General features: G+C 64.1%; 4 protein-coding genes across 5 annotated transcripts; 1 reads left to right on the top strand and 3 right to left on the bottom strand.

The window, feature by feature from the left end:
* Positions 1-401: 401 nt before the first annotated feature.
* MVD (mevalonate diphosphate decarboxylase) lies at positions 402-3676 on the bottom strand. Its single transcript, XM_055818866.1, has 10 exons — positions 3530-3676; positions 3024-3094; positions 2799-2913; positions 2564-2710; positions 2283-2482; positions 2012-2086; positions 1558-1776; positions 1363-1478; positions 1163-1271; positions 402-663 (listed from the first exon to the last, which is right to left on the bottom strand). Exons 1-10 carry the CDS (start codon positions 3597-3599, stop codon positions 583-585), a joined length of 1203 nt encoding a protein of 400 aa, XP_055674841.1. The 5' UTR covers positions 3600-3676; the 3' UTR covers positions 402-582.
* A 1922-nt stretch (positions 3677-5598) lies between these two features.
* Positions 5599-7708, bottom strand: SNAI3 (snail family transcriptional repressor 3). Its single transcript, XM_013297668.3, has 3 exons — positions 7594-7708; positions 6533-6922; positions 5599-6156 (listed from the first exon to the last, which is right to left on the bottom strand). Exons 1-3 carry the CDS (start codon positions 7670-7672, stop codon positions 5975-5977), a joined length of 651 nt encoding a protein of 216 aa, XP_013153122.2. The 5' UTR covers positions 7673-7708; the 3' UTR covers positions 5599-5974.
* Positions 7709-8734: 1026 nt separating this feature from the next.
* RNF166 (ring finger protein 166) lies at positions 8735-16462 on the bottom strand. 2 transcript variants are annotated; one of them, XM_055818864.1, is made up of 6 exons: positions 16272-16462; positions 14689-14845; positions 13683-13795; positions 13207-13321; positions 12537-12644; positions 8735-11483 (listed from the first exon to the last, which is right to left on the bottom strand). In XM_055818864.1, exons 1-6 carry the CDS (start codon positions 16442-16444, stop codon positions 11418-11420), a joined length of 732 nt encoding a protein of 243 aa, XP_055674839.1. In that variant the 5' UTR covers positions 16445-16462; the 3' UTR covers positions 8735-11417. The 2 variants fall into 2 exon arrangements, with proteins under 2 accessions (XP_055674839.1, XP_055674840.1); XM_055818865.1 differs by lacking the exon at positions 16272-16462 and having other exon boundaries at positions 14342-16256.
* A 42-nt stretch (positions 16463-16504) lies between these two features.
* CTU2 (cytosolic thiouridylase subunit 2) lies at positions 16505-20609 on the top strand. Its single transcript, XM_055818663.1, is given in 16 exon segments — positions 16505-16611; positions 17101-17175; positions 17843-17921; positions 18008-18067; positions 18140-18200; positions 18386-18495; positions 18573-18731; positions 18733-18836; positions 18914-19049; positions 19191-19322; positions 19433-19524; positions 19605-19696; positions 19784-19871; positions 19952-20018; positions 20095-20153; positions 20235-20609. Coding segments are annotated over 16 exon segments (1458 nt in total). The 5' UTR covers positions 16505-16531; the 3' UTR covers positions 20299-20609.
* Positions 20610-20630: the final 21 nt, after the last annotated feature.

Here is a 20630-nt window from a genome sequence, read left to right as displayed (position 1 = left end):
GCCGTGCGGCGACAGGACCAGCCCCGCAAGGGACACGGAGGGATCGGGGACAAGATCAGTCCTGCAAGGGACAGGGGCCATGTGGGGGGACAGGGACTATGCAGGGAGGGACAACTCGGGGGACAGAGGACAGAAGCAGCCCCACAATGGATATGGTGGGGGGACAGGGGCCATGTAGGGGGACAAGGCCTGTGCAGGGCTACAGGATCAGCCCCACAAGGGACAACTGGAGCGACAGGGGACGGAAGCAGCAGCCCACAACGGACATGGGGGGACAGGGGCTGTGCAGGTGGGCAGGATCAGTCCCAGCAGGGCCAGCCCCATCTCCTGCCCCCTGCTTTTGGCTGGTGATGTCCCCCACCCAGCAGCACCCATGGAGCCCGTACACGCCGAAACAGCGCTGCAGCCAGAAACCCTCTATTTCCTTACAGAACAGTAAAAACCAGCCCCGGGGGTCACATCCTGCCCCAGGGCTGGGGACAGCCTTGCACCAGGCCCGACTCAGCGCTGAGCCCCCCAGGTAGCACTGGCAGAGCCCCCCACGCCGGCGCATCACGGCCATCCCTGGCAGTGTCCTCGGGCTCAGGCACGGCAGCGGGGCAGCCCGTCCACTCCCAGGAGGTGCTGGCTGGGGTCATCCACAAGCTGGGGACCGGGGCCGGGCTGTGGGGCAGGAGATGGGTTAGAGGCAGCATGGGCCAGATTCTGGCACCAGGGACCCCCTGCCTCAGGGCTGCGGGGCAGCTCTGGGCCCCACAGAACCTGAAAGACCAGCCCATGGGTTGTGGGAACACGCCTAGGGATAGGGTTCTGTACACCCCCCTGGGGATGGGGTCCCATATACCCCCCTGGGGACAGGGATGGGGGTGAGGTCCTGTGCACCTCTGGGGACAGGGATGGGGGTCCTGTGCAACCCTGGGGACAGGGATGGGGTCCCACACCTCCACCAGGGACAGGGATGGGGCTCTGTGCAACCCTGGGGATGGGGTCCCACACACCCCCACCAGGGGACAGAGATGGGGTCCCCCACAAACCCCCTGGGGACAGGGATGGGGCCCTGTGCATCCCCCTGGTGATGAGGACGGGGGCAGAGCATCACCGCAGAGGCCGGGCAGATGGGTCCCCCTGCCCCACACCCCCCAGCCCCCCCCCAGCCCCATACCTTGGTGTGCAGGATGTACCGGACAGCCCCCGGCACCGGCTCAGTCACCACGGCCGTGAGCAGCTCCTCCGGCAGCGAGGCCAAGCCGACAGGCAGCCCCCGCACAAACCTGCGGCACAGCCAGGAGCTCAGTCCCTGCCCCTCTGCTCACAGCCCCTGCCATCCCGCCGCCCCCCAGTAAGAGATGGGATTGCTCTTACTGGTCCCCGTTGGTGGCGGGGGGGAAGCTGTGCCTCACCACCTCCACAAACTCAGCCACGGTGTCAGCCAGCGTGAAGATGACGGCGTTGGGGCCAGCGTCAAAGGTGTAGGCTACCTGTGGTGGGATGCGGGGGGGCCATGGTGAGGGACCACAGCACCCAGCAAACCAGGAGCCCCGCGGGGCCGGCTGGTACCTTGGTGTGTCCATGGTGGGTGTTGAAGCGGTGTGCCAGCGCAATGATGTGCCGCGAGAGGTCGTTGAGGTAGAAGATGGGAGGGAAGGTGTCGAGGCAGGTGGCGTGGAACTGGTTGCTGTCCTGCATGGTGAGCTGCCCGAAGCCCTCGAAGTCCCGCTCACGGATGTGCCGCATCATCAGGGCCAGGCGTTCTGGCACCACCACCTCTGCCCGGTGCTGTCGTAGCGGGTGGGTCACAGTCACCCCAATTCGGTGACACCCAAGGCATCATAACCCTTTGGGCTTTTACGCAGGTGGCACCACAGAAGCAAGACCCCCGCCCCGCCTCCCTCAGTGCCTGCCAGCATGGAGAAATGCCCCCCCGTCCAAGGGAACTGGGACCCCAAGCCCTGCCTGTGGGCAGGGGGCAGGCAGCCGCCCTGGGCAGGATCGGGCCCACTGCCCCCCATACCTTCAGCAAAGGGCTGGTGTCCACGCTGGTCTGCATCCCCGCCGTGCTGCCCACCTGCTTCTTCTCCCCGCTGACCTGGGGAGGGGCACAGGCAGTAGGACACAACCCCTGCCCCGAGCCCCCAACCCCGGCGAGAGGCAGCCCCTGAGCACCCAGCGCTGCACTCACAAGGGGTTGGGGTGCTCCCAGCACCCCTTCCCCAAATCCCACCCAGCCTGGCAGGGTGGGGTGGGAGGGGGTGCAGCCATTCCCCCCGACCCTAGTCCCTCACCACCAAGATGAGAACCCTGAGCTCCGGCCAGTGCGTCTCGGGGGCTACTTGGTGGGCGAGGCTGTCCCTGCCGTCGAGCCGCTCGCCCCGCTGCCACTGCACGAAGCCGCCCATCATGCTGCGGCAGGCGCTGCCCGAGCCACGCCGTGCCACCTCCGACAGCTCGCCCTCCACGCCGTACAGCCGCGCCAGCGCCGACACTGCGGGCAGGGGAGGGGGTCAGCAGCAGGGGGACACCCCGGCCACCCCCGCCCAGTGCCCCACGCTCCCCGCTCACCCACCCAGGCAGGCGTAGCCGGCAGCGGAGGACGCCAGGCCGGCGGCGGTGGGGAAGTTGTTCTCGGTGGCGATGTGGATTTTGTAGGAGAGGCTGAGCGGGGCCGTGTCCTCGGCGCTGCCGCCCCGGCGCTTACGGGCCAGGCGCCGCACTGCCAGGGGACAGGAGCCAGGTGGGGGGGCGGAACGGGGGACACCCCGCCCAGCCCCCCTGCGGTGCCCGGGGTGGGGGACACTCACCCTCCCGCAGGCAGGCCTGCACCCGGGGGTGCCCCACGTCGGCCTCCTCCCCGTTCAGCCACAGTCGGTCCTCTGTGAAGTCCCGGCTGGCGGCAGCTGTGGTGGTGGTCTTCAGCTGCCAGGGAGAGCGGGGTGAGTGCGATGGGTGGGGGGCTCAGCACCCCACAGGCACGGGCTGGTGGCAGAGGGGCCTGACCTTGACCCTGACCCTGACCCCACAGCAACCTGGTCCTGGTGCAGCGTCACGCTCAGGGAGGAGTTGATGGGCAGGATGAGGTCATTGTCCCGCTTGCCCCCTGCAAAAGAGAGCACAGCACGGCACAGCTTGGCACAGCACAGCACCATGTGGCACGGCACGGCTCGGCTCAGCACAGCTTGTCATAGCATGGCTTGGCACAGCTCGGCATGGCACTGCTGGGCACGGCACAGCATGGCACGGCTTGTCATAGGTTGGTTTGGCACTGCAGCGCGGCATGGCACAGCATGGCACGGTGCAACAGAGCGTGGCACGGCGCTGCTGGGCATGGCACAGCATGGCACAACACGGCACGGCACGGCACTGCTGGGCACGGCACGGCACGGCACGGCACGGCACCGCACTGCTGGGCACGGCACGGCACGGCACGGCACCGCACCGCACCGCACTGCAAGGCCCGGCACGGCCCTGGCCAGCCCGGCCTCCCCGCTCGCCCCCAGCCGGCAAGCGCCCACCGGCGCCGGGCTGCACTCACAGTACTTGATGACGGCGATGTTGACGGGGGCCGTGCAGGTCACCAGGACGAGCGGCCGCTCCTCCGCCATCGCGCTGCCGCCGCTACCGGGACGCTCCCGGCCGCGGCCGGGCGGCCTCAGGTCCCGCCCCCGAGCTACACACGTGATGGTGGCCCGTGGCGGGTTGCCGCCTCGCCATTGGCCGGCGCCGCGGCGCCCGGCTCTCGGCGCCCAATGGCAGCGATCGGACCACGGGGCGGTGCCGCCTCGCCCCGCCCCCTGGCGGCGCAGGGACGGGCACGCCGCGGCGCCATCTTCGAGTCGCGAAGGAGCTGCGCATGCGCCCTGGGGGAGTGGTGGGACGGCGGTCACCCGGTGGCCCCGAGCGCCCAGTGCTCCCAGTGCTCCCCAGCACGCCTCTGCCCTCAACATCCCAGTGCTCCGGTGTAACCCCAGTGCTCCCCGTGATCTCCATATCCCCTGTGCCCCCAATGCACCAGTGCTCCCAGTTACCCCAGCGCTGCCCCAGTGTCCCTGCAGTGCTCCCAGTATGCCTAGAACCCCAGTGCACCATTTCCAGTTACCACAGCACTGCCCCAGCATGCCCAGTAATGCCTCAGAGCTCCCAGAGCCATCAGGGCTCCCAGTTATCCTACTGCCTCCAGTGCTCCCAGTGCCTTTGCAGCCCCCAGTGCTCCCAGTATGCCCAGTACCCCAATACCTTAGTATCAGTCCAGCACTCCCCAACACCCCTCTGCCCCCAACACCCCAGCACTCCGGTGTTATCCCAGTGCTTTCTGTGACCTCTATATCCCCCATATCCCCAATGCACCTGTTCTCCCAGTTACCTTAGCGCTGCCCCAGTGTCCCCAGTACCCTCCCAGTGCTCCCAGAGTCTTCAGTACCCCACTGTCGTCAGTGCTCCCAGTGCCTTTGCAGCTCCCATTATGCCCAGTACCCCAATACCCCTGTGCCCCTCCAGTGCTCCCATTGCCCTCGGCATCCTTTCAGTGCTCCCCGTCCCCCGCAGCCCCAGAGCCTCCAGTGCTCCCAGTGCCCCCCAGCACACCCTCAGGCCCCATCCCAGCCCCCTGGGCACCCCCGGCTGCCCCCCCCCGCCTGTGTGTGTGTCCCCCCGGGATATTTTTATCCTCCAGTCACTCACAGTGGAAAACATCCCACAAATCTGGGTGCCCAGGGGCGGGGGGGGGGGGCACACGCCAGGCACGTGGGTGACACCGTGGTGCTGGGGGGCACGGTCCCCTCCCACAGTGTCACCACCAGCAGGTGAGGGGCACAGGTCCTATCCCACCCTGAATAAAAAAATGGAGGGATGAAAGGAGCATCCCCCTGCCTGCCCCCCTGCATAGCAAAGGATCCCCTTGGGGGGGGGCTCCCCAGCTGTGCCCCTCCACCCCCCGGGGTATTTATAAGCATTTTCCATGGGTGGGAGGGGAAGGGCTGGCATGCGGCTATTTTGGGGTGTGGGATTCTTTCCCCCCGCTGCCGGCACAGGTGCGGGGCCCGATTTAGCCGGGCAGAGCTGCAAATAGCACGGGGTGCACGCGGCGGCTTCCTCTGGCACCCACCCAAGCCAAGCCCCAGCAGCCGTGGTGACACCGGCAGGGACAGCCCTGTCCCCGCCACCACAGGACTGTGGAGAGGGTGCCGGGACCCCTGCAGCAGGGTGGTCCCACCGCCGTCACCCTGAGTCTCACCACGCCACGAAGATGCTCAGGGTCACTTGCGGGGTGTCCTTGTACCTGCCATCTCTGCCATCCCAGTGCTATTTGGCCAGGCCAGTGCCCAGCACCACACTGGGGCCACGCAGCCCCGAGCCCAAACGTCCACCAGATCCATTTTTTTGGGGCATGAGGCCAGGCAGGGGCCCTGCGCGGTCCCCCGGCAGTGTTGTCCCCGTTCTCAGGGTAGGGAGCTGCAGGGATGCAGGAGAGGGAGGAGGATGCTCTACAAAACACGCAGAAGGGGTGGCAGTCAGGCTCCGGTCCGATCCTGCCCCAGGGCTGGCAGGACACGATGCTGGCTGCGCAGGGACAGCCCCGGCAGCAATAAGGCACGTGTGCTCTGCTCATGCCTGCGGTGCTCAGCTCCGCTTTTAATGTCTCCTGCAATGTGAGGGGTAAGAAACCTCCCCAAGAGCAGCAGGGGAGCAGGCAAGGCACCGTGTCCCCCAGCACCAGAGCCACTGGGCAGCAGCCATGGGGCTTCGGTGACCTGCTGCGAAAGTCCAGGCAGTCCTGTGTGACGACACTCTCATGTCCCTTCTTGGGGTGTTGCACCAGCATGGCACGGCACAGTGCAGTACAGCATGGTGCAGCACGGCATGGTGCAACATGGCATGGCACGACACAGTGCAGCGTGGCACACCATGGCACGACACGGTGCGGCACGGCACAGCGCGGGGCTCTCTGCCCTCCCTGGGGCAGCTGTGTGTGGTGGGCAGCTCAGGATGCCCCACAGCATCCCCCCTCCTCGTGCCGGGCCAGCAGCGACATGCGGGAGAAGGTCCTGGCACAGGCGTGGCACCGGTACTTCTTGACGTCCAAGTGGGTCTGGAGGTGGGCACGGAGGTTGGAGCGGTCGGCGAAGGCTCGGCTGCAGTGGGGGCAGGCGTAGGGCTTCTCCCCTGCAGGACACGTGGTCAGGGCACCCCTGTACCCCGGCTTCCTCCTGACCCTCCGTGCCCCATCCCCTCCCATGCATCACCTTTCCCCATGCCTCTCCCCGACCCTTGGCGCTACCCAGGAGGCCCCAGAACCCATCGGTGCCTTCCCAGTGGGTGATACCACAGTGGGACCTGCCGTGGGGTCTCTCCCGGGGCTTACTGTGCGTGCCACCACCCCAGCACCAGGATCCTCAGCTGTGCCCACCCCAAGCAGGTCCCTCCCGGAGAGCAAGCAATGCCAAGCTGTGGCAAATGCGCAAAACATTTTTTGCGCTAATCGTTCCCAAAAAGCAGAAGTGCCGGCAGGGCCAGCAGCAGCTGGGGGTCCCATCCTTACCTGTGTGGGTGCGGATGTGGCCCTGCAGCAGCCAGGGCCGGGAGAAGGCTTTGCCGCAGAGGCGGCAGAGGCAGGGCAGGGTGTGGGTGCGGATGTGCATCTTCAGGGTGCCCAGGCTGGCGTACGCCTGGGCGCAGTGCCGGCAGCTGAAGCTCCGCTGGTGTGGCCCCCGCCGCGGGGGTAGGTTGAGGGTCTGAGTGTCCTTCAGGGGGGTGCCCTGGCTGCGGGTGCCCGTTGGGACAGGGGGAGCCTTGGCATTGGGGGGCAGTGGGAGGGAGAAGCAGGCAAGGAGGTGGCCGTGGTCCTGTGGGCGAGGAGGAGTGGGGGGCGCAGGGGGCTGGCGGTAGCTGGGGGCAAGCAACCCCCCGCAGTCACACAAGCCGCTGAGCTCTGCAGGAGGAGAGAGCGGGGTTAAGGGCCAAGGGACGGCAGCCGGGCTGCCCGCCTGGTCCCTGGAGCCCCCCTGGGCGTCACACACTTGGTGGGGGCTCATCTGCACCAGGTCCCCCCTCTGCTCCCACCCTTCTGTATGGCAGCACCAACGCACCCACTGCAGAACAGAGCAAAACCGGCCCTTTGTCCCCAAAAAGGGGAGTCTCAGATCTCAGACACTCCCAGCACCAGCTAGAGCCCAGCCCGAGTCTGGGTGCCAGCTCCTCCGGGCTGGGTGCACCCCAAAACCTGGGCATCCCCTGCGGCAGCATGGCCGGGGGAGCGCACACGCACGCACCACGCTGGCAAGCGCCCCCCAGCAGCACAGAGACCCCCACAGGGGTGGGTTGGATAGGGGCGTGCTGGAGGGGACGGTCCCTGGGAAGCCCCCGGGTGATCCCAATTCCCCCCCACCTCTGGCACTGTCACCAGCACCAGCTGCCACCCAGGATGGGGCTGAGGGCGGGGGGCACGGAACCAGGGACGCTCCCCCAGCATTGTGGCACAGAGCATCACCCTGAGATCAGCCAGGGGTGCCCTGGTCCCCTGCAGATGGGTGGGCACTGGGTGGCAGTGGGAGCCAGGGGTCCAGGGGGTCCCGGGGTGCCCACGGTGTCGCATGGCCTTACCGCGAGCGCGGGTGTCCAGCTGGCTGTAGTTGGGGACGCGGGTGCTGGAGGGCTTCTTCACCAGGAAGGAGCGGGGCATGGCCGGGCAGGCAGGGTGACAGGCAGGCCAGGCAGGGCTGTGTCCCTGCACCGTGTCCCCACAGGTGCCAGCGGGTGCTATAAGGCCCCGGGGCTCATTAGCATGGGCAGCCCCCGGGGAGCCCTGGGGCCAACCGCTGCCCGAGGGCTGGCCTTGGCTGCCAGCACGCCCCGCTGCAGGTGCAAGGGACAGCCTGGGGGACAGCCCTGTCCCCCAGCACCGTCACCTCACATGCTCCACAGTCGGGCTCCCGCTGCCCACAGCATCCCCCTGCCCAGCCAGTCTGGCTCGCACCTGCCGTGGCCCCCCCTTGGCACCCAGCTGGGGCAGGACAGAGCTGGCAGCTCAGGTCACGGGGACCCCCCCAGCCACCCCACTGGCTGTATGGCCACATGCCTGTCCCCTCTACCGCGGTGCCCTCCCAGCCCCAGAAAGCCTGGCAGGGGCTGTTTGAGGAGGGCCAGGGAGCAGGTAAGACTGTTCCTCAATGCCATCAGCCCCGGCCGTTGTATCCCCAAAACCTGGGGACAGAAGCACGCTCTGGCCAGCACCAGGACAAGGGTGAAGCCCTGTAACCCTCCAAGGGGACACCAGCAGCTGCTCCCAGGATCGGTTCCTTTGGGTACAGCCTGTGTCCTTGTGGAACCCCGACAGCCCCACGCAGGCTCAGAGCCAGGACACCTCCCAGGGACACCCAGAGAAAAAACACCAGGCTTTGGGGACAGCACACAGTGCCATGTGTCAGGGCCTGGCTGCCAGCAGTGGCATATGCAGCTGGGGGGTGGGGGTGGGGCAGGGGATCCCCCCCAGCAGCACACCAGCGCCCAGCCAGTTTGGCAACATGCGGCACTGGGACAGCAGGTTGTGAAGTGCTTGGGCTGGGGGAGCCCAGGGCAATGAAACAGCATCGCCAAACTCTGCAGCAGCAGCTGTAGAGATGAGCCCTGTGTTTGGGGAAGGAGCAACCCAGATACACCGGGGGGTGGGGGGGGGGGGGTGGGGGGGGCACCCACCCCTAGCAATGTCCCACAGCCCGGAGCCGTGGCAGAAGGAGGCCACCCATGGATGAAACTGCCTTTATTGAGAAAAATGGTTCGCTACAAATAACGTAATCGATTTTATTCTTCTTCAAAAAACAGCTCGTTTCGTGAAAAGTTCTAGTTATGCAAAAAGTTGCGGGTAAGACGCTGACGAGCACAGCCGGCGGCGCGGTGGGATCCCTGGCACAGCCCGGCTGGCAGCGGGCAGAGCCGGATCCGACCCCGAACAAAGTGGGGAGAGACAGGAGCTGCCCGTCAGCACAGCGCCTGCCTGTGCCCTCACAGCCTGGGCCTTAAAAGTGCTTTACAAAAGCAGCTGTTGCTGCCCCTGCTCTGGCGTGGTGGGGCAAAAAGGAAGAGAAGGAAAGAAGGAAGGAGACAAAGAGGTTAATAGTGCTGTCCCAGAGGCAGGGAGCTCCCTGCAAGCGAGAGCTCTGGTGGAGGCTGCACCAGGACCTGAGGGTCCCAGCTGAGGACGGGACAGGGAAATCCTCCTGGGTCCATTTTGGGAGATGCCAGTGCTCTCCATCCCACCAGGAACGTCCCCCGGGCTGGGCAGGTGCCAGCAATGCTGTTGCTGGGAAGAGAAGACCCCGTCCCTCCTCACTAGCCCAGCTTGAGGCAGGGGAGTGGAGCAGCTCCAGCCCTTTCCCTGCCCTCTGCCAGGGGAGCAGATGGTCTCTGCACGCTCCTCGTAGGGCTGCTGGCGGCACAGAGGGGCGCACAGCCCACAGAGCCACCCCATACTATTTAAATCAAAAGTAAAAAACAAGACTGTATTGCTAGAGCAGAGCTGGAGCCAAGTCTCAGACAAATCACAAAAGGGCACTTCTCCGAGTAGGGGCACACAGAGGATGGCTCTCCTACACCTCTTCTCTGCAAAACCTGGAGGTCTGCAGGTACCATGCATCACCACCCCCACACAGCTCCTCGGTGAGCCTTGAGCTGATCCCAAAGGGTAGCACGGTCCCAGCACAAAGCTCCTCTCCCCCAGCACCAGTGAGGACCCTTCAGATGGGATGGGACTTGTGCTGCACAGGGCGGGGGGCCACGCTCAGGCTGGCAGCGGCCCACCCACGGCCTGGTGCAGATCTCCCTTCCACCCTCTCCCAGCCCAGCAGAGCAAACTCCACCAGCAGCAGGCAGGGCAAAGAGGAAAGGGACCAGGGGGCACCTCTCGGAACATCTGCCCAGATGTGCCCTATTCCCAGGGACAGATCTGGGAAAGAGAGATGCAATCCCCTATTTCAGGGGGACAAGATGCTCAGCGTTGAGGACGGGATCCTGCATGGGCAGACATCCCTCCCGCACACCGTCGCCCAGACACAACTCAGCTGCTTTGCACCAAGTGCAGCACGCCACAACCCACCACAACCCACGTGCCTGCCTCCCTCAGGGCAGAGAACCACCGCTCCAGGCTACGTGCTGCCCGCGGCCACAGCCGGCACTGCCAGAGCTCTGCCTGCAAGGGAGAGCCGTCCCAAGCCAGACCACACAGCCGGGCGAGGGGCAGCAGCCCAGAGAGCACAGCTGGCCAAACAGCTGTTGGAGAACACGAGCGGGGCTGCTCCTCAAAAAGGCAGCCCGGTGAGCTGCTCGGCACCCACTCCTCCAGCTGACAAGGTGCTGCTCTGACCCGGCCTCTCCTCCATCACCACCCACCTGCAGAGAAACACGCCAACAAGGGAAGGAAACGGCCCAGAAATAACCAAAGAGGACACCCATGTGCTTGCCGTGGCCCCCTGAGAGTTCTACCCGCCAGCCTGGGGTCCGGCTCCTGCTTCCCACCTGATTTCAAATCCACAGCACGTTTGTTTGGTTTGTTTTGTGGTTTTTTTTTAAAAATATACTTTCTTAATAATGTTTCATAAAAATATTCTTGTCCCTGGTGACGGATATTGCAGTGTGAAGAGTAACAGCTTCTGTTCCCGCTCTATAAAATGTGGAAAAGGCATCACGCCAATTAATGTAGAAAAATGCAAGAACTCAGTATCACAAGAACCGGTACAAAACGAGGAAGGTGAGAGTTTCACGGGATGCTGGGTGCCATCCCCATGGACTCCTCCAAATCCCCTGTTGTCACGGGGCACACCAGGGCAACCGTCTCGCCCTGGGATTCAGCCTGGCCTGGCAAGGAGCAGGCAAAGGAGGCAGCTCCTGCCTGCAGCATGCGGGACGGGACAGACCAACATCTCTGGAAAGAGCCTTGTAGAGTCTAAAAAAAGATGCTCCGTGCCGTTTTCTTCCTTTTTGGAAAGGATGTGGATGATCACAGTTTCAAGCCAGGGCATTTGTGCATAAAATGCATCATAGTTTTACGTACCTATTCAACTGCAACAGAGAGCATGAAGACAAACGGTGCCAAAAAGCATCTACTAATAAATAGATCTGGACACAGGTATATACTCCGTATACGGATATGAAATGCCTAACCAAGGAACAATCCCAGCCCTTCAGTGTCAACTCCTCTCTCCTCCCAGAGCGGGATGTCTCTGCTCACTCACCAGTCCAGTGTGACGCTAAAGAGACTCCACCTTCTTAAACAAGGTGGGATTTGCCCAGAGAGGAGAGGGAAGAGAGGCGGCAGCGGGTCTCCAGGGGTGCCGGACAGTTGACGAGCTCTGTGCCTTCCCAGCAGGAAGGCTGAGTGTGCAAAAGGAGACGGGGTGATGAGGAGGGTCCAAACCAATGCTCTGCAGTCACCCTCAGTTCTCAGAGAGTGACAGCGCCAGGGCAGCCTGCAGTGCTGCCTCCTCATCGATGTTGTAGTCCTAAAAAAAAAAAAAAAAAAAAACAACCAAAAAAAACAAACCACAAAGAGAGAGGGGTGGTCAGGAGAGTTGGCACAGCTGGGCCACACAGTCTCTCTCCTTCAACAAGCACAGGGGACCACCACAGCAAGGAGCCCTTTCTGCTCCTCATCGTGCCAGTGAGGCCACAAGCCTCCATCTCCTCCGGGAGGCAGGTCCCAGGGACACTGTGCTCTTTGGAGCGTCCTCTGCGCCCACGGCCCTCCTCCTGCCTGGAACCTGCCAATGTCGGCTCTGCTCTTAGACCTGGCAGCAGGCAGGGATGAAACATGCCCGCATGAGAAGCTGCAGCCAAAGGGCAAATCTTTCTAGCCAGACCACAGGCTCCTCCAGCATTCCAGTTCAGGTTTATGCAACAGAGCAATAGCTCCTTAAGTGCGGATATATCTCTGTAAATATTCAGAGGTTCCTCTGCCTGAAACCTAACAGCCCTGCACTAAAAGGATGCTAATGAAACCTCCCCTCAGGCCCCGCAGCACAGGCTGGGTGAACACACTCTCACCCCCACACAGGAGGGGTCAGCGACTCCATGAGAGCAGGCTACAGATGCCCCCCACGTGCAGCAGCCAGGCCCCCCCAAGCCCTGAGGCTGGGCTGCTCCCCTCCCACTACTTGTGAAGCCTTAAAGAAACGGGCTTTTGTGTTGTAATTCCTCAGGGGAAGAGTTTAATGGAGCACACAGAGGAAACAACCCATCTTCACGGAGAGCTGTAACATTTCCCTCGCCTTCAGAGACATTTTCCTGGCGTGTCTGATGGCAACCAGCTCGAGCACCCCCCAGGGCAGGTGGGGAGTCCAGCCCCACGCCCACGGGGGTGTCCTGAGTGGGGCTACGTGTGTGCCACATGCCTCCCACAAAGCCCAAAGGAGGATCTGTCCCCTTCCCCTCCCAAGGGGCTGCACAGCAGGACAGGCTGCTCCCAGCACAGGAAGGGAAGACCTGGTTTCATCTCCCTGCTGCTCGGCACGGGACACGGGGAAGGTGACCCTGTTTTGGCTCAGGGCTGTACTCACCACGAAGGTGTCGTAGGAGAATTTGTGCCTGTGGAGGAGGTGCTGGAGGAAGTTGGCACTCTTGTAGCTGGGATCCCCCCAGGGCATGGCTGAGCAGACGGGGCACACCTGCAGTGGGCAGGGACAAAGGACAACTATGACCACAGACCCCTCCGCTTCTGTCCCCTGGAGAGGAGAGTAGTGTTCCCTCTCTTTCTGACAGAGTGATCTGCAGAGGATGTGCTAAATAGGGGATCCCTCAGTCCCCCGAGCAGATCCCTTGCTGCACAGAGCCTCTGGCACATGGCCCAGGCTGCTTTTAGCTTACTGACAAGTTACACGCACATCTGAGCGCCTCCGAGACAGTGCTGGAACTGCAAGTTCCCCACCTCAGGCAACCCAGCATGGATGGGGAGAGGAAATCCAGCACCACCCAGGTTGCAGACACAGGGGGAGAGAGGCAGCTCATTCCAGAGAGTCTCTAACAAAGCAAACAGAGGCAGGTCCCCACCTCCCATCAAAGGGACTTAAACAAACTAAACCAGCTAGAAACACAGCTGAACTTTCACATGCAGCAGCAACTCTGCATGCTGGTGGCCTCAGATGCAGCAGCATCGACTATGGTGTATTTGCATTTCCAGGAGTTACCCCATGCAGAACCAGCCCATCCCAGCACCCTGGTGTCACTCACCACTTTGTTGGGGTCATTGCGGTGGTTCTCCATGCAGTGCTTCACCAGCTCCTGCTGGTCCAGGTTCCGGGCCCCGCAGTACGGGCACACAAACGTTGAGCGATTTGGAATATTGCTGAAGAGAGCAAGGACAAGCTCAGATCCCCTGGGAAGGGACTGGATCAACTCCTTCCAAACTAACCCAGCCATCCCCTGCTCAGCCTTGTGATACCCATCCGCAGCAGAAACTAGACCAGCCCGTTCCCACCCTAGCCACAGGCTGAACCACCCTGGTTTGGTCGGTCCTTCCTCTCACACCACGCTCTGAAACACAGGGCAGTGCAGATGCCAGGAGGGAAAAGGTGCTGACGTTTCCCCCTGTGATTGCCCAGGGGAAAGTAAAACACACGCTCGGATTTTAGGGCTTGTAAGGGAGGGGATGTGACAGTGCAGCCTGCAAGGATGAACACATTTCCCTGCCCGACAAGCAACTGTACCTAGGAATAGGCTGGGATGTGGGGACAACTGGAACGAACTTGGGGCAGTTGGCCATCTGCTCCTGCACCTTCGCACAGGACGAGACGTGAGAGCGCATTTTCGCGAGGGTCACCTGGAAAATAAGAAGAAATGTTCCCAGAGGCTGCAGGAACACCTTCCAAACAGCACTAGAGCCTCCGCTACAGCTCAGTTTTGATCAACTGACATCAGAGCAAACACTGGTCTGTGCAGGGTGACCCACACCAGCGTGGAAACGCTGCACCAGCCTTTCCTTCCTTGCAGGACAGAGATATGGGGCTGCATGCTTGCTGCACATACCCGCAGAGGTCACACACAAGCCACCCAGGCTGTGTTATTGTAGCAATAGCTCTGTTTTCCTTAGCAAAGGAGGAACTGCTGACAGGCAGAAACCCCAAACCACTCTGACACCATACAGGATCATTCCTGGGCCACAGCCAGAGAGTTACAAGAAGATCCCCAGAGTTAACGGAAGCCAGAAAGCGCATAAGCGGAGGCACACCATGAATCACAGCTTTACAACTGGTCCCTGAAGCGTCCCAGACCAGACTCGCCCCAGGCTGGCCCAGGCCATGCTGCTGGTTCAGCTTCCCCACGGCCATTGGGATCACAGCACCTTAAGCAAGAGCTAAATCCTTACCCTTATTAGGAGCAGCAGCAGAGCTGGTTTGCCTCAGCCTCTCCCGTGTTGCAGGAAAACCTCAGCCTGCTTTTGAAGGTCCCCACTGTCTAATAATAGCTCCGGTCTGCTGACAAAGGCAGCTAGGAGAGAGCACCTTCATCTCTGCACAGCCCCGCTCGCCCGGCTCACAGCAGCAGCCGTGACATGCAGGGGACACCACACCTCACAGGCACAGGTTGGGGACCTGCTGAACAGGGGACTCCACAAACCAAACCACAGTCAGCAAGCAACCTTCCTCCCCCGGTGCCACGGCTGCAGGATTGGCAGTGGGACGGGGACAGGCAGCCTTCCCCTGTGAGCTTTACCTTCTTGCTGCAGCCCCTGCAGGGAGCCTTGTAGGACGAAAGCTGTTTCTCCACACTGGAAGCCTTCTCCACCTTCTTGGGGTCGAAGGGCATGCGGCAGAGTGGGCAGAGTGGGGATGGTACTTGCAGGCAGGGCTGCAGGCACTCCCCGCAAAACCTGGGGACACAGAGAGTGGCACTGAGCAGTCCAGCAGTGTCCTAGCCCAGGAGGATGAGGGGGGAGAAAAGCAGGACCCCAGCCCCAGAGCACATCCACTCCCAGGGGCTCCTGTGCACCCCAGGCTGCAGGGCAGGCCCAAAACCCGGGGATCAGCATCCCCACTGGGAGAACTGGAAGTGTGGGTGAGGGTGCGGGAGGCCAGGCACAGCCCAAGCCCTGAAGGAGCTCCCCTGCACGGCCGCTGCTCCAAGATCCACAGCCGGGAGCGGATTTGAATGGAACTGAACAAAACCCAGCGCTGAGCATCCAGGCCACGCAGGAACAAAGCGAGCGAGCGCGTTAAGAGCCCGGCTCACCTCCCTTCAAGGTCCTTACGCCTGCAGGAGCGCAGGTGAGAAATCGAAGCAGCGGAGGAAGCGCGGGAAGGCGCTCCCAGGTGCGAGGCAGAGGGGCTCGGTCCCCACAGTCACAGCACCCCCGTCCCCTCCGCCTGCCCACCCAGCCCACCGCACCCAGGGCGGGGGAACGAAACGCTGCTAAGCCGCTGCACAGCGTGCGAGGGGGTCACAGTGCCCCACGCCCCAGCTCCCTGGCATCAGCCCTGTGAAGTGCCCCCAGACCCAAACAAGCTGGGGAGGGGGGAGGAAGAGCGAGACCACACTGGGGCACCAAGCAAAGCCACAACCTCAGCAGGCGGCCATGCCGTCCCAGAAAGCAGGCGTGAAAGGGGGCCAAGGTGCCACCAAAACACTGGGGTGACAAGCAAACCCCAGGTCCGCATGGCAGCGCTTCGGGCAGCCCCTCCCCGGGCACGGGGCATGGCACCCAGGGAAGCATTCCCACCCAGGTGAGACCCCAGCCAGCAACTGCCAGCGCGCTGAGAGCACAGTCTAGTGGGGGGGACCCTGGGGCAGGAGCCAGACCTGGGCGCAGAGGGGGCTGGGGTCGGGGTGCTCAGCGAGGAGGGACCCTTGGGTGTCCCCCACACCGGGTCCGGGCAGGGGGACAGGGCAGCACGCAGCTCCCCGGGCACGGAAGGGGGTTTGGGACGGGAACATGGTGCCTGGTGCTGATGGAGCAGCCCGGGGTGGGAAGGGGGTCCCAGGGCCCAGCAGCAGGGATGGAGGCCAAGGGGGTTCAGGCTGGGGGCCCCAGTACCGGGCCGCGGTGCGGAGATGGGGGGGTCCCGGTACCGGGCTGAAGGGAGGGGAAAGAATCGGGGTCCCCACAACCAGGCTGGGAGGGGGCCCAGGCGTCAGCTGAGGGGCGGGTACCGGTACCGGCCCGGGGGCGAGATGGGTGCCCGACAGGGGCCCCGGTAGCGGCTGGGGTCACAGGGCAGAGGGATGCCGGTGCGGGTCCGGCCCCGGGGCCCGGGCCAGGAGGGGGGTCCCCGCCGCCCCCGCCCCGAGCCCCGGCTCACGTGTGCCCGCAGCCCGCGATGCCGACGGCGCGGTGGAAGACCTCCAGGCAGATGGGGCAGCTGAACTGCGCCTCCAGCGCCTCGGCGGCGGGGCCGGAGGCGGGGGGCGGCCGGGGGGACCCGCCCGGGGCCTGGGGCCGCTGCGCCGCCGCCACCAGCAGGCTCCGGAACATGGCGGCGGCGGGGCGGTGCCCGATGTCACCGCGTGCGTGACGTCATCGGCGCGCGCCGGAAGCGGAGCGGGACGGGACGGGACCGGCATGTGCGAGGCGGCGGGGGACGATGCGGGGTGCGGGGCGGACACGGCATCGGCACGGCGCCGCCGCGTACCGGGACACAGGTGGGAGCCCGACACGGCGCCCGGGGTGGTCCCTCGGGGATGCGCCATGTGCCGCCCCCGTGCTACCTTCGGTAACCCCCGGTACCGCCCCGATGGCTCCCCGGTGCCGTCCCCAGTATCGGTTCGGTACTCCCCTGAGCTGTCCCTGGTACTGCCCCAGTTACCACCCCTGTCTTACCTTCGGTAACCCCCGGTACCGCCCTGATAGCTCGCCGGTGCTGTCCCCGCTATGGCTTCGGTACCCCCCGAGCTGTCCCTGGCACTGCCCTCGGTACCCTCCCGGTACCGCCCCCGTTAGCCCTCCGGTACCCCCCTGGGCAGCCCCTCGTTGCCACCTCTGATCCCCCTGCAGTGCTACCCCGGTGTCCCCTCCGGTATCTCCCGGTACTGCCCCGGGGACCGGGACCGCCGCCCCCTGTCGATACCGCCCCGGGCTGGGTGGGGATCCGGTGCCCCGGTGCTGCCCGGTGACCGCCCGTGCCCCCGCAGCTACCCGCGGCCCTGCGTGAAGTGCGGGCTGGGCTCGGCCGCCCTCGTCATCCGCGTCGGGGATGCCTTCTGCCGGTGAGGGACCGGGACGGGACACGGGCTGCCCTGTGTGGGGACATGGGGTGTGGGGACACAGGGCTTGGGGACATCGGGGTGTGGGGACACGGAGCGTCTGGGACATGGGCTTGGCAACATTGGGTCTCTAGGACATTCGGTCTCTGGGCCATCGGGGTTTGGGGACATTGGGTCTTGGGGACACGGATCTCGGGGACATGGGGCTTGGGGACATTGGATGTCTGGAACATCAGGGCTTGGGGACACAGCGTCTGGGACATTGGGGCTTGGGAACACAGGTCTCAGGGACATTGGGGCTTGGGGACGTCAAGGCTTGGAGACACGGGTCTTGGGGACATTGGGTCTTGGGAACATGGGGCTTGGGGACATTGGGTCTCTGGGACATTGGGGCTTGGGGACACGGTTCTCGGGGACATTGAGTGTCTGTGACATCAAGGCTTGGGGACACGGGGCTTGGGGACGCTGGGTCTCACACACATCAAGGCTTGGGGACAGACAGCGGTGCATGGAGACAGGGGGCTTGAGCACAGCAGAGCACAGGAATATTGTGGCTTGGGGACACGGAGTCTCAGGGACATCAAGGCTTGGAGACAGGGGGCTCAGGGACATGGGGGATGGGGCCATGGAACGTGCCATGGGTCAGGGCCGTGTCCCTGTGTCCCCGCAGCGGCTGCTTCCGTGAGTACTTTGTGCACAAGTTCCGTGCAATGCTGGGCAAGAACCGCGTCATCTTCCCGGGAGAGAAGGTACCGGGTGGGGGGGACACAGGGGGCAGGGGGGGTGACCTGGGTGGTGCCACCAGGGCCAGTGACCATCCCTCATGTCCCCGCAGGTGCTGCTGGCGCTGTCAGGGGGGGCGGCCTCCAGTGCCATGCTCCGTCAGGTCCAGGAGGTGAGATAGGGGTGATGGGGGGGTCTGGGTGGGCCCGACTCACCCACCCCCCTCACCCTGCGCCTCTGCCAGGGGCTCAGCCGGGAGACGGCCAAGAGGCTCCGCTTCGTCCCCGGCATCATCTACGTTGATGGTGAGGATCAGCCCAGCCCCCAGCCCCATGCCCGTTCCCTGCCCCACTGCCCGCTCCCAGCACGGGCTCCATGCCAGGGCTGGGGGCTGCCACCGAGCCCAGTGAGGCTCTGGCACCCTGGAGTGTCCCCCTCGCCCTGGGGATGGGGTGGGTGCCCTCTCCTCAGCGCGGCGCTGCCCTTGCAGAGGGAGCGGTGCGTGGGCAGAGTGTGGCGCAGCGGGAGCAGAGCCTGGCCCGCATGGAGACCCTGCTGCAGGCGACCGGCTTCCCCTACCACCTGGTCCACCTGGAGCAGGTATGGGGTGGCAGGGGGGGGACACACTGGGACAGGGGGGACATGCCTGACCACCCCTGGTATCCATCTGCCCGCAGGCGCTGGAGCTGCCTCCATCCATCTTGCAGCCGGGGCCAGAGGGGTCCAGCAAGCCCAGCACCTCCTACAAGGAGGCTGTGGAGGGCTTCATCCAGCAGCAGAGGCAGGAGGGGGACGGGGACAGCCTCAGCACTCAGGACATGCCAGGGGGGTCCCCACCCCTCCCCCCGCCTGCCTGCTGCTGCCCGCACCCAGGAGCTGCTGCAGCTCTTTGAGGCTGTGGAGACGTCGACAGCAAGAGAGGAGCTGCTGCAGATGCTGCGGTAAGGGACCGACCCTGCCCAGCGCCGGCACTGGGCATGGCACGGTGGCTCTGAGCCGGTGTCACCTTGTCCCCCAGGATCCATCTCATCCTGCAGACGGCCCGGACCAGGGGCTATGCCAAGGTGATGACAGGCGAGAGCTGTACCCGTGTGGCCATCAAACTCCTCACTAACCTGGCGCTGGGTCGTGGTGCCTTCCTTGCTGTTGACACGGTGAGCAGCGTACTGGCGCCCTGTCCCCAAGCTGAAGACAGCCATCGTCACCCAGAGGGGTGACGCAATGCAACCGAGTGAGGGGATTGGCAGTCTGTGGCTTGGTGGTGGCGCGGTCCCCCAGCAGCCATGTACCTGTAGGGCTTCATGGACAACCGCCATGGTGACGTGATGGTGGTGCGACCCATGCGGGAGTACATGGCCAAGGAGATCGCCTTCTACAACCACTTCTTCGATGTCCCCACCGTCATCATGCCACCCCTCTCCACCAAGGTAGGGGCATCTCCTGTCCCATGCGGGGGGGGGTCCCGAGCTGCGCATCCCCATGCCAGGGATGGGACCACTCTCATCCTGCCTTTTGCCCTCTCTGCTTGCTCCCCCAGCGCCGGGAGAAGCCCAGCATCCACCGCGTGATTGAGCGCTTCCTCCTGGGGCTGCAGGAGGATTTCCCCTCCACCATCAGCACCGTCTATCGGTACAGCATCCCCTGTGCAGGGGCACAATGGTGGGGGGGTTAGTGGGGGGCACCCCCTCACCCTGCTGCGTTGGCTGCAGGACGGGTGAGAAGCTGAGCCCAGCTCCAGCCAAGGCGAGCAGCGAGTCCCAGCGCTGCCTGCTGTGCCTGTGTGCCCTGGACATCGCTGGGGGTGAGTAGGGTGGGGGCTCAGGGGATTTGGGGGGGGGGGGGCAGCCGTGCAGCCCCCAGTAGCACCCCTGTGCTCCGGCTCTTGCAGAGGAAGAGTTGGCCCTGGAGCCCACACTGATCATAGAAGAGCCAGAGCCAGTGGAGAACGGGTGCTGCCAGGACACCCCAGCAGCGGGGTGAGCACATGGGCAGGGGGGATGCTGTGCCGGCACCGGGGTCACCACCCTGGCACTGCTGAGGGTCCCTGTCCCCGCAGGGCTGAGAGCAGAGCTGCCTTCATCCCGCTGCTGTGCTACGGCTGCCGCCTCACCTTCAAGGAACTGGTAAGGCTTTTGGGGTGCAGCAGAGTGGCTCTCCTCAGGGATGGGGGTCCCCATCCCCACAGCCCCTCTCTTGCAGGGCCCTCTCGCCACACTGCCACCCTACGTGCGTGCCGAGGCCCAGCGCAGGATCCACAGGTAGGGGGCACGGGGGTCCCCTCCACGCTGGCTCTGCTTCCAGTGCTGCATCCATCCAGCAATGGTGTCCATCCCTTGCAGAGCGGAGATGAAGCAGCAGAGCCAGGAGGTCCCACTGGAGGATGAGGAACCCAGCAAGAGCTGAAGGGGCTGGGGACAGTGGGGGATGCAGACCCCCATCCCCCTGGGGCGCTGGTGGGGCAGGGTGCCACCCCCTCCAGGGATGCTCCATACAATAGTGGGGAACCAGAGCCCCTGGGCAGCCCTAGCACCCAGGCAGCTGCTTTTACACCACATTTGCTGGTAGCACCAGGGCAGCAGGTCCCCTGTCCCACCCTGCACTCCCCCACCCCCTCCCCTGCCCCAGCCGTGCGTCAGCCGGGGAGGCCTCAGCTTTGTTTTATTAGATATCTGTATAAATAAACCATTTGAATTAATAAAAAAACCAAAACCAAAGTCACAAGTGTCTAGAGTCCG

Source organism: Falco peregrinus, chromosome 14 (genome assembly GCF_023634155.1).
Source record: "Falco peregrinus isolate bFalPer1 chromosome 14, bFalPer1.pri, whole genome shotgun sequence".
Classification (NCBI taxonomy): Eukaryota; Metazoa; Chordata; class Aves; order Falconiformes; family Falconidae; genus Falco; species Falco peregrinus.
Note: the sequence above shows the minus strand (reverse complement) of the source record. Positions and strands in the feature narration are given on the sequence as shown.

What these genes read in the sequence shown, in the direction of transcription:
- MVD (XM_055818866.1), bottom strand. Translation starts at nt 3,599, where the DNA reads ATGGCGGAGGAGCGGCCGCTCGTCCTGGTGACCTGCACGGCCCCCGTC. An exon ending in CATCGCCGTCATCAAGTACT is followed by an intron (nt 3,095 to 3,529) that starts GTGAGTGCAGCC and finishes TCTCTTTTGCAG; the next exon opens with GGGGCAAGCGGGACAATGAC. An exon ending in CCCGCCACCAACGGGGACCA is followed by an intron (nt 1,272 to 1,362) that starts GTAAGAGCAATC and finishes GCTGTGCCGCAG; the next exon opens with GTTTGTGCGGGGGCTGCCTG.
- SNAI3 (XM_013297668.3), bottom strand. Translation starts at nt 7,672, where the DNA reads ATGCCCCGCTCCTTCCTGGTGAAGAAGCCCTCCAGCACCCGCGTCCCC. An exon ending in GCTGGACACCCGCGCTCGCG is followed by an intron (nt 6,923 to 7,593) that starts GTAAGGCCATGC and finishes CTCCTCCTGCAG; the next exon opens with AGCTCAGCGGCTTGTGTGAC. An exon ending in CCACATCCGCACCCACACAG is followed by an intron (nt 6,157 to 6,532) that starts GTAAGGATGGGA and finishes CGTGTCCTGCAG; the next exon opens with GGGAGAAGCCCTACGCCTGC.
- RNF166 (XM_055818864.1), bottom strand. Translation starts at nt 16,444, where the DNA reads ATGTTCCGGAGCCTGCTGGTGGCGGCGGCGCAGCGGCCCCAGGCCCCG. An exon ending in GCAGGGGCTGCAGCAAGAAG is followed by an intron (nt 13,796 to 14,688) that starts GTAAAGCTCACA and finishes CTTATTTTCCAG; the next exon opens with GTGACCCTCGCGAAAATGCG. An exon ending in ACATCCCAGCCTATTCCTAG is followed by an intron (nt 13,322 to 13,682) that starts GTACAGTTGCTT and finishes TGCTCTCTTCAG; the next exon opens with CAATATTCCAAATCGCTCAA.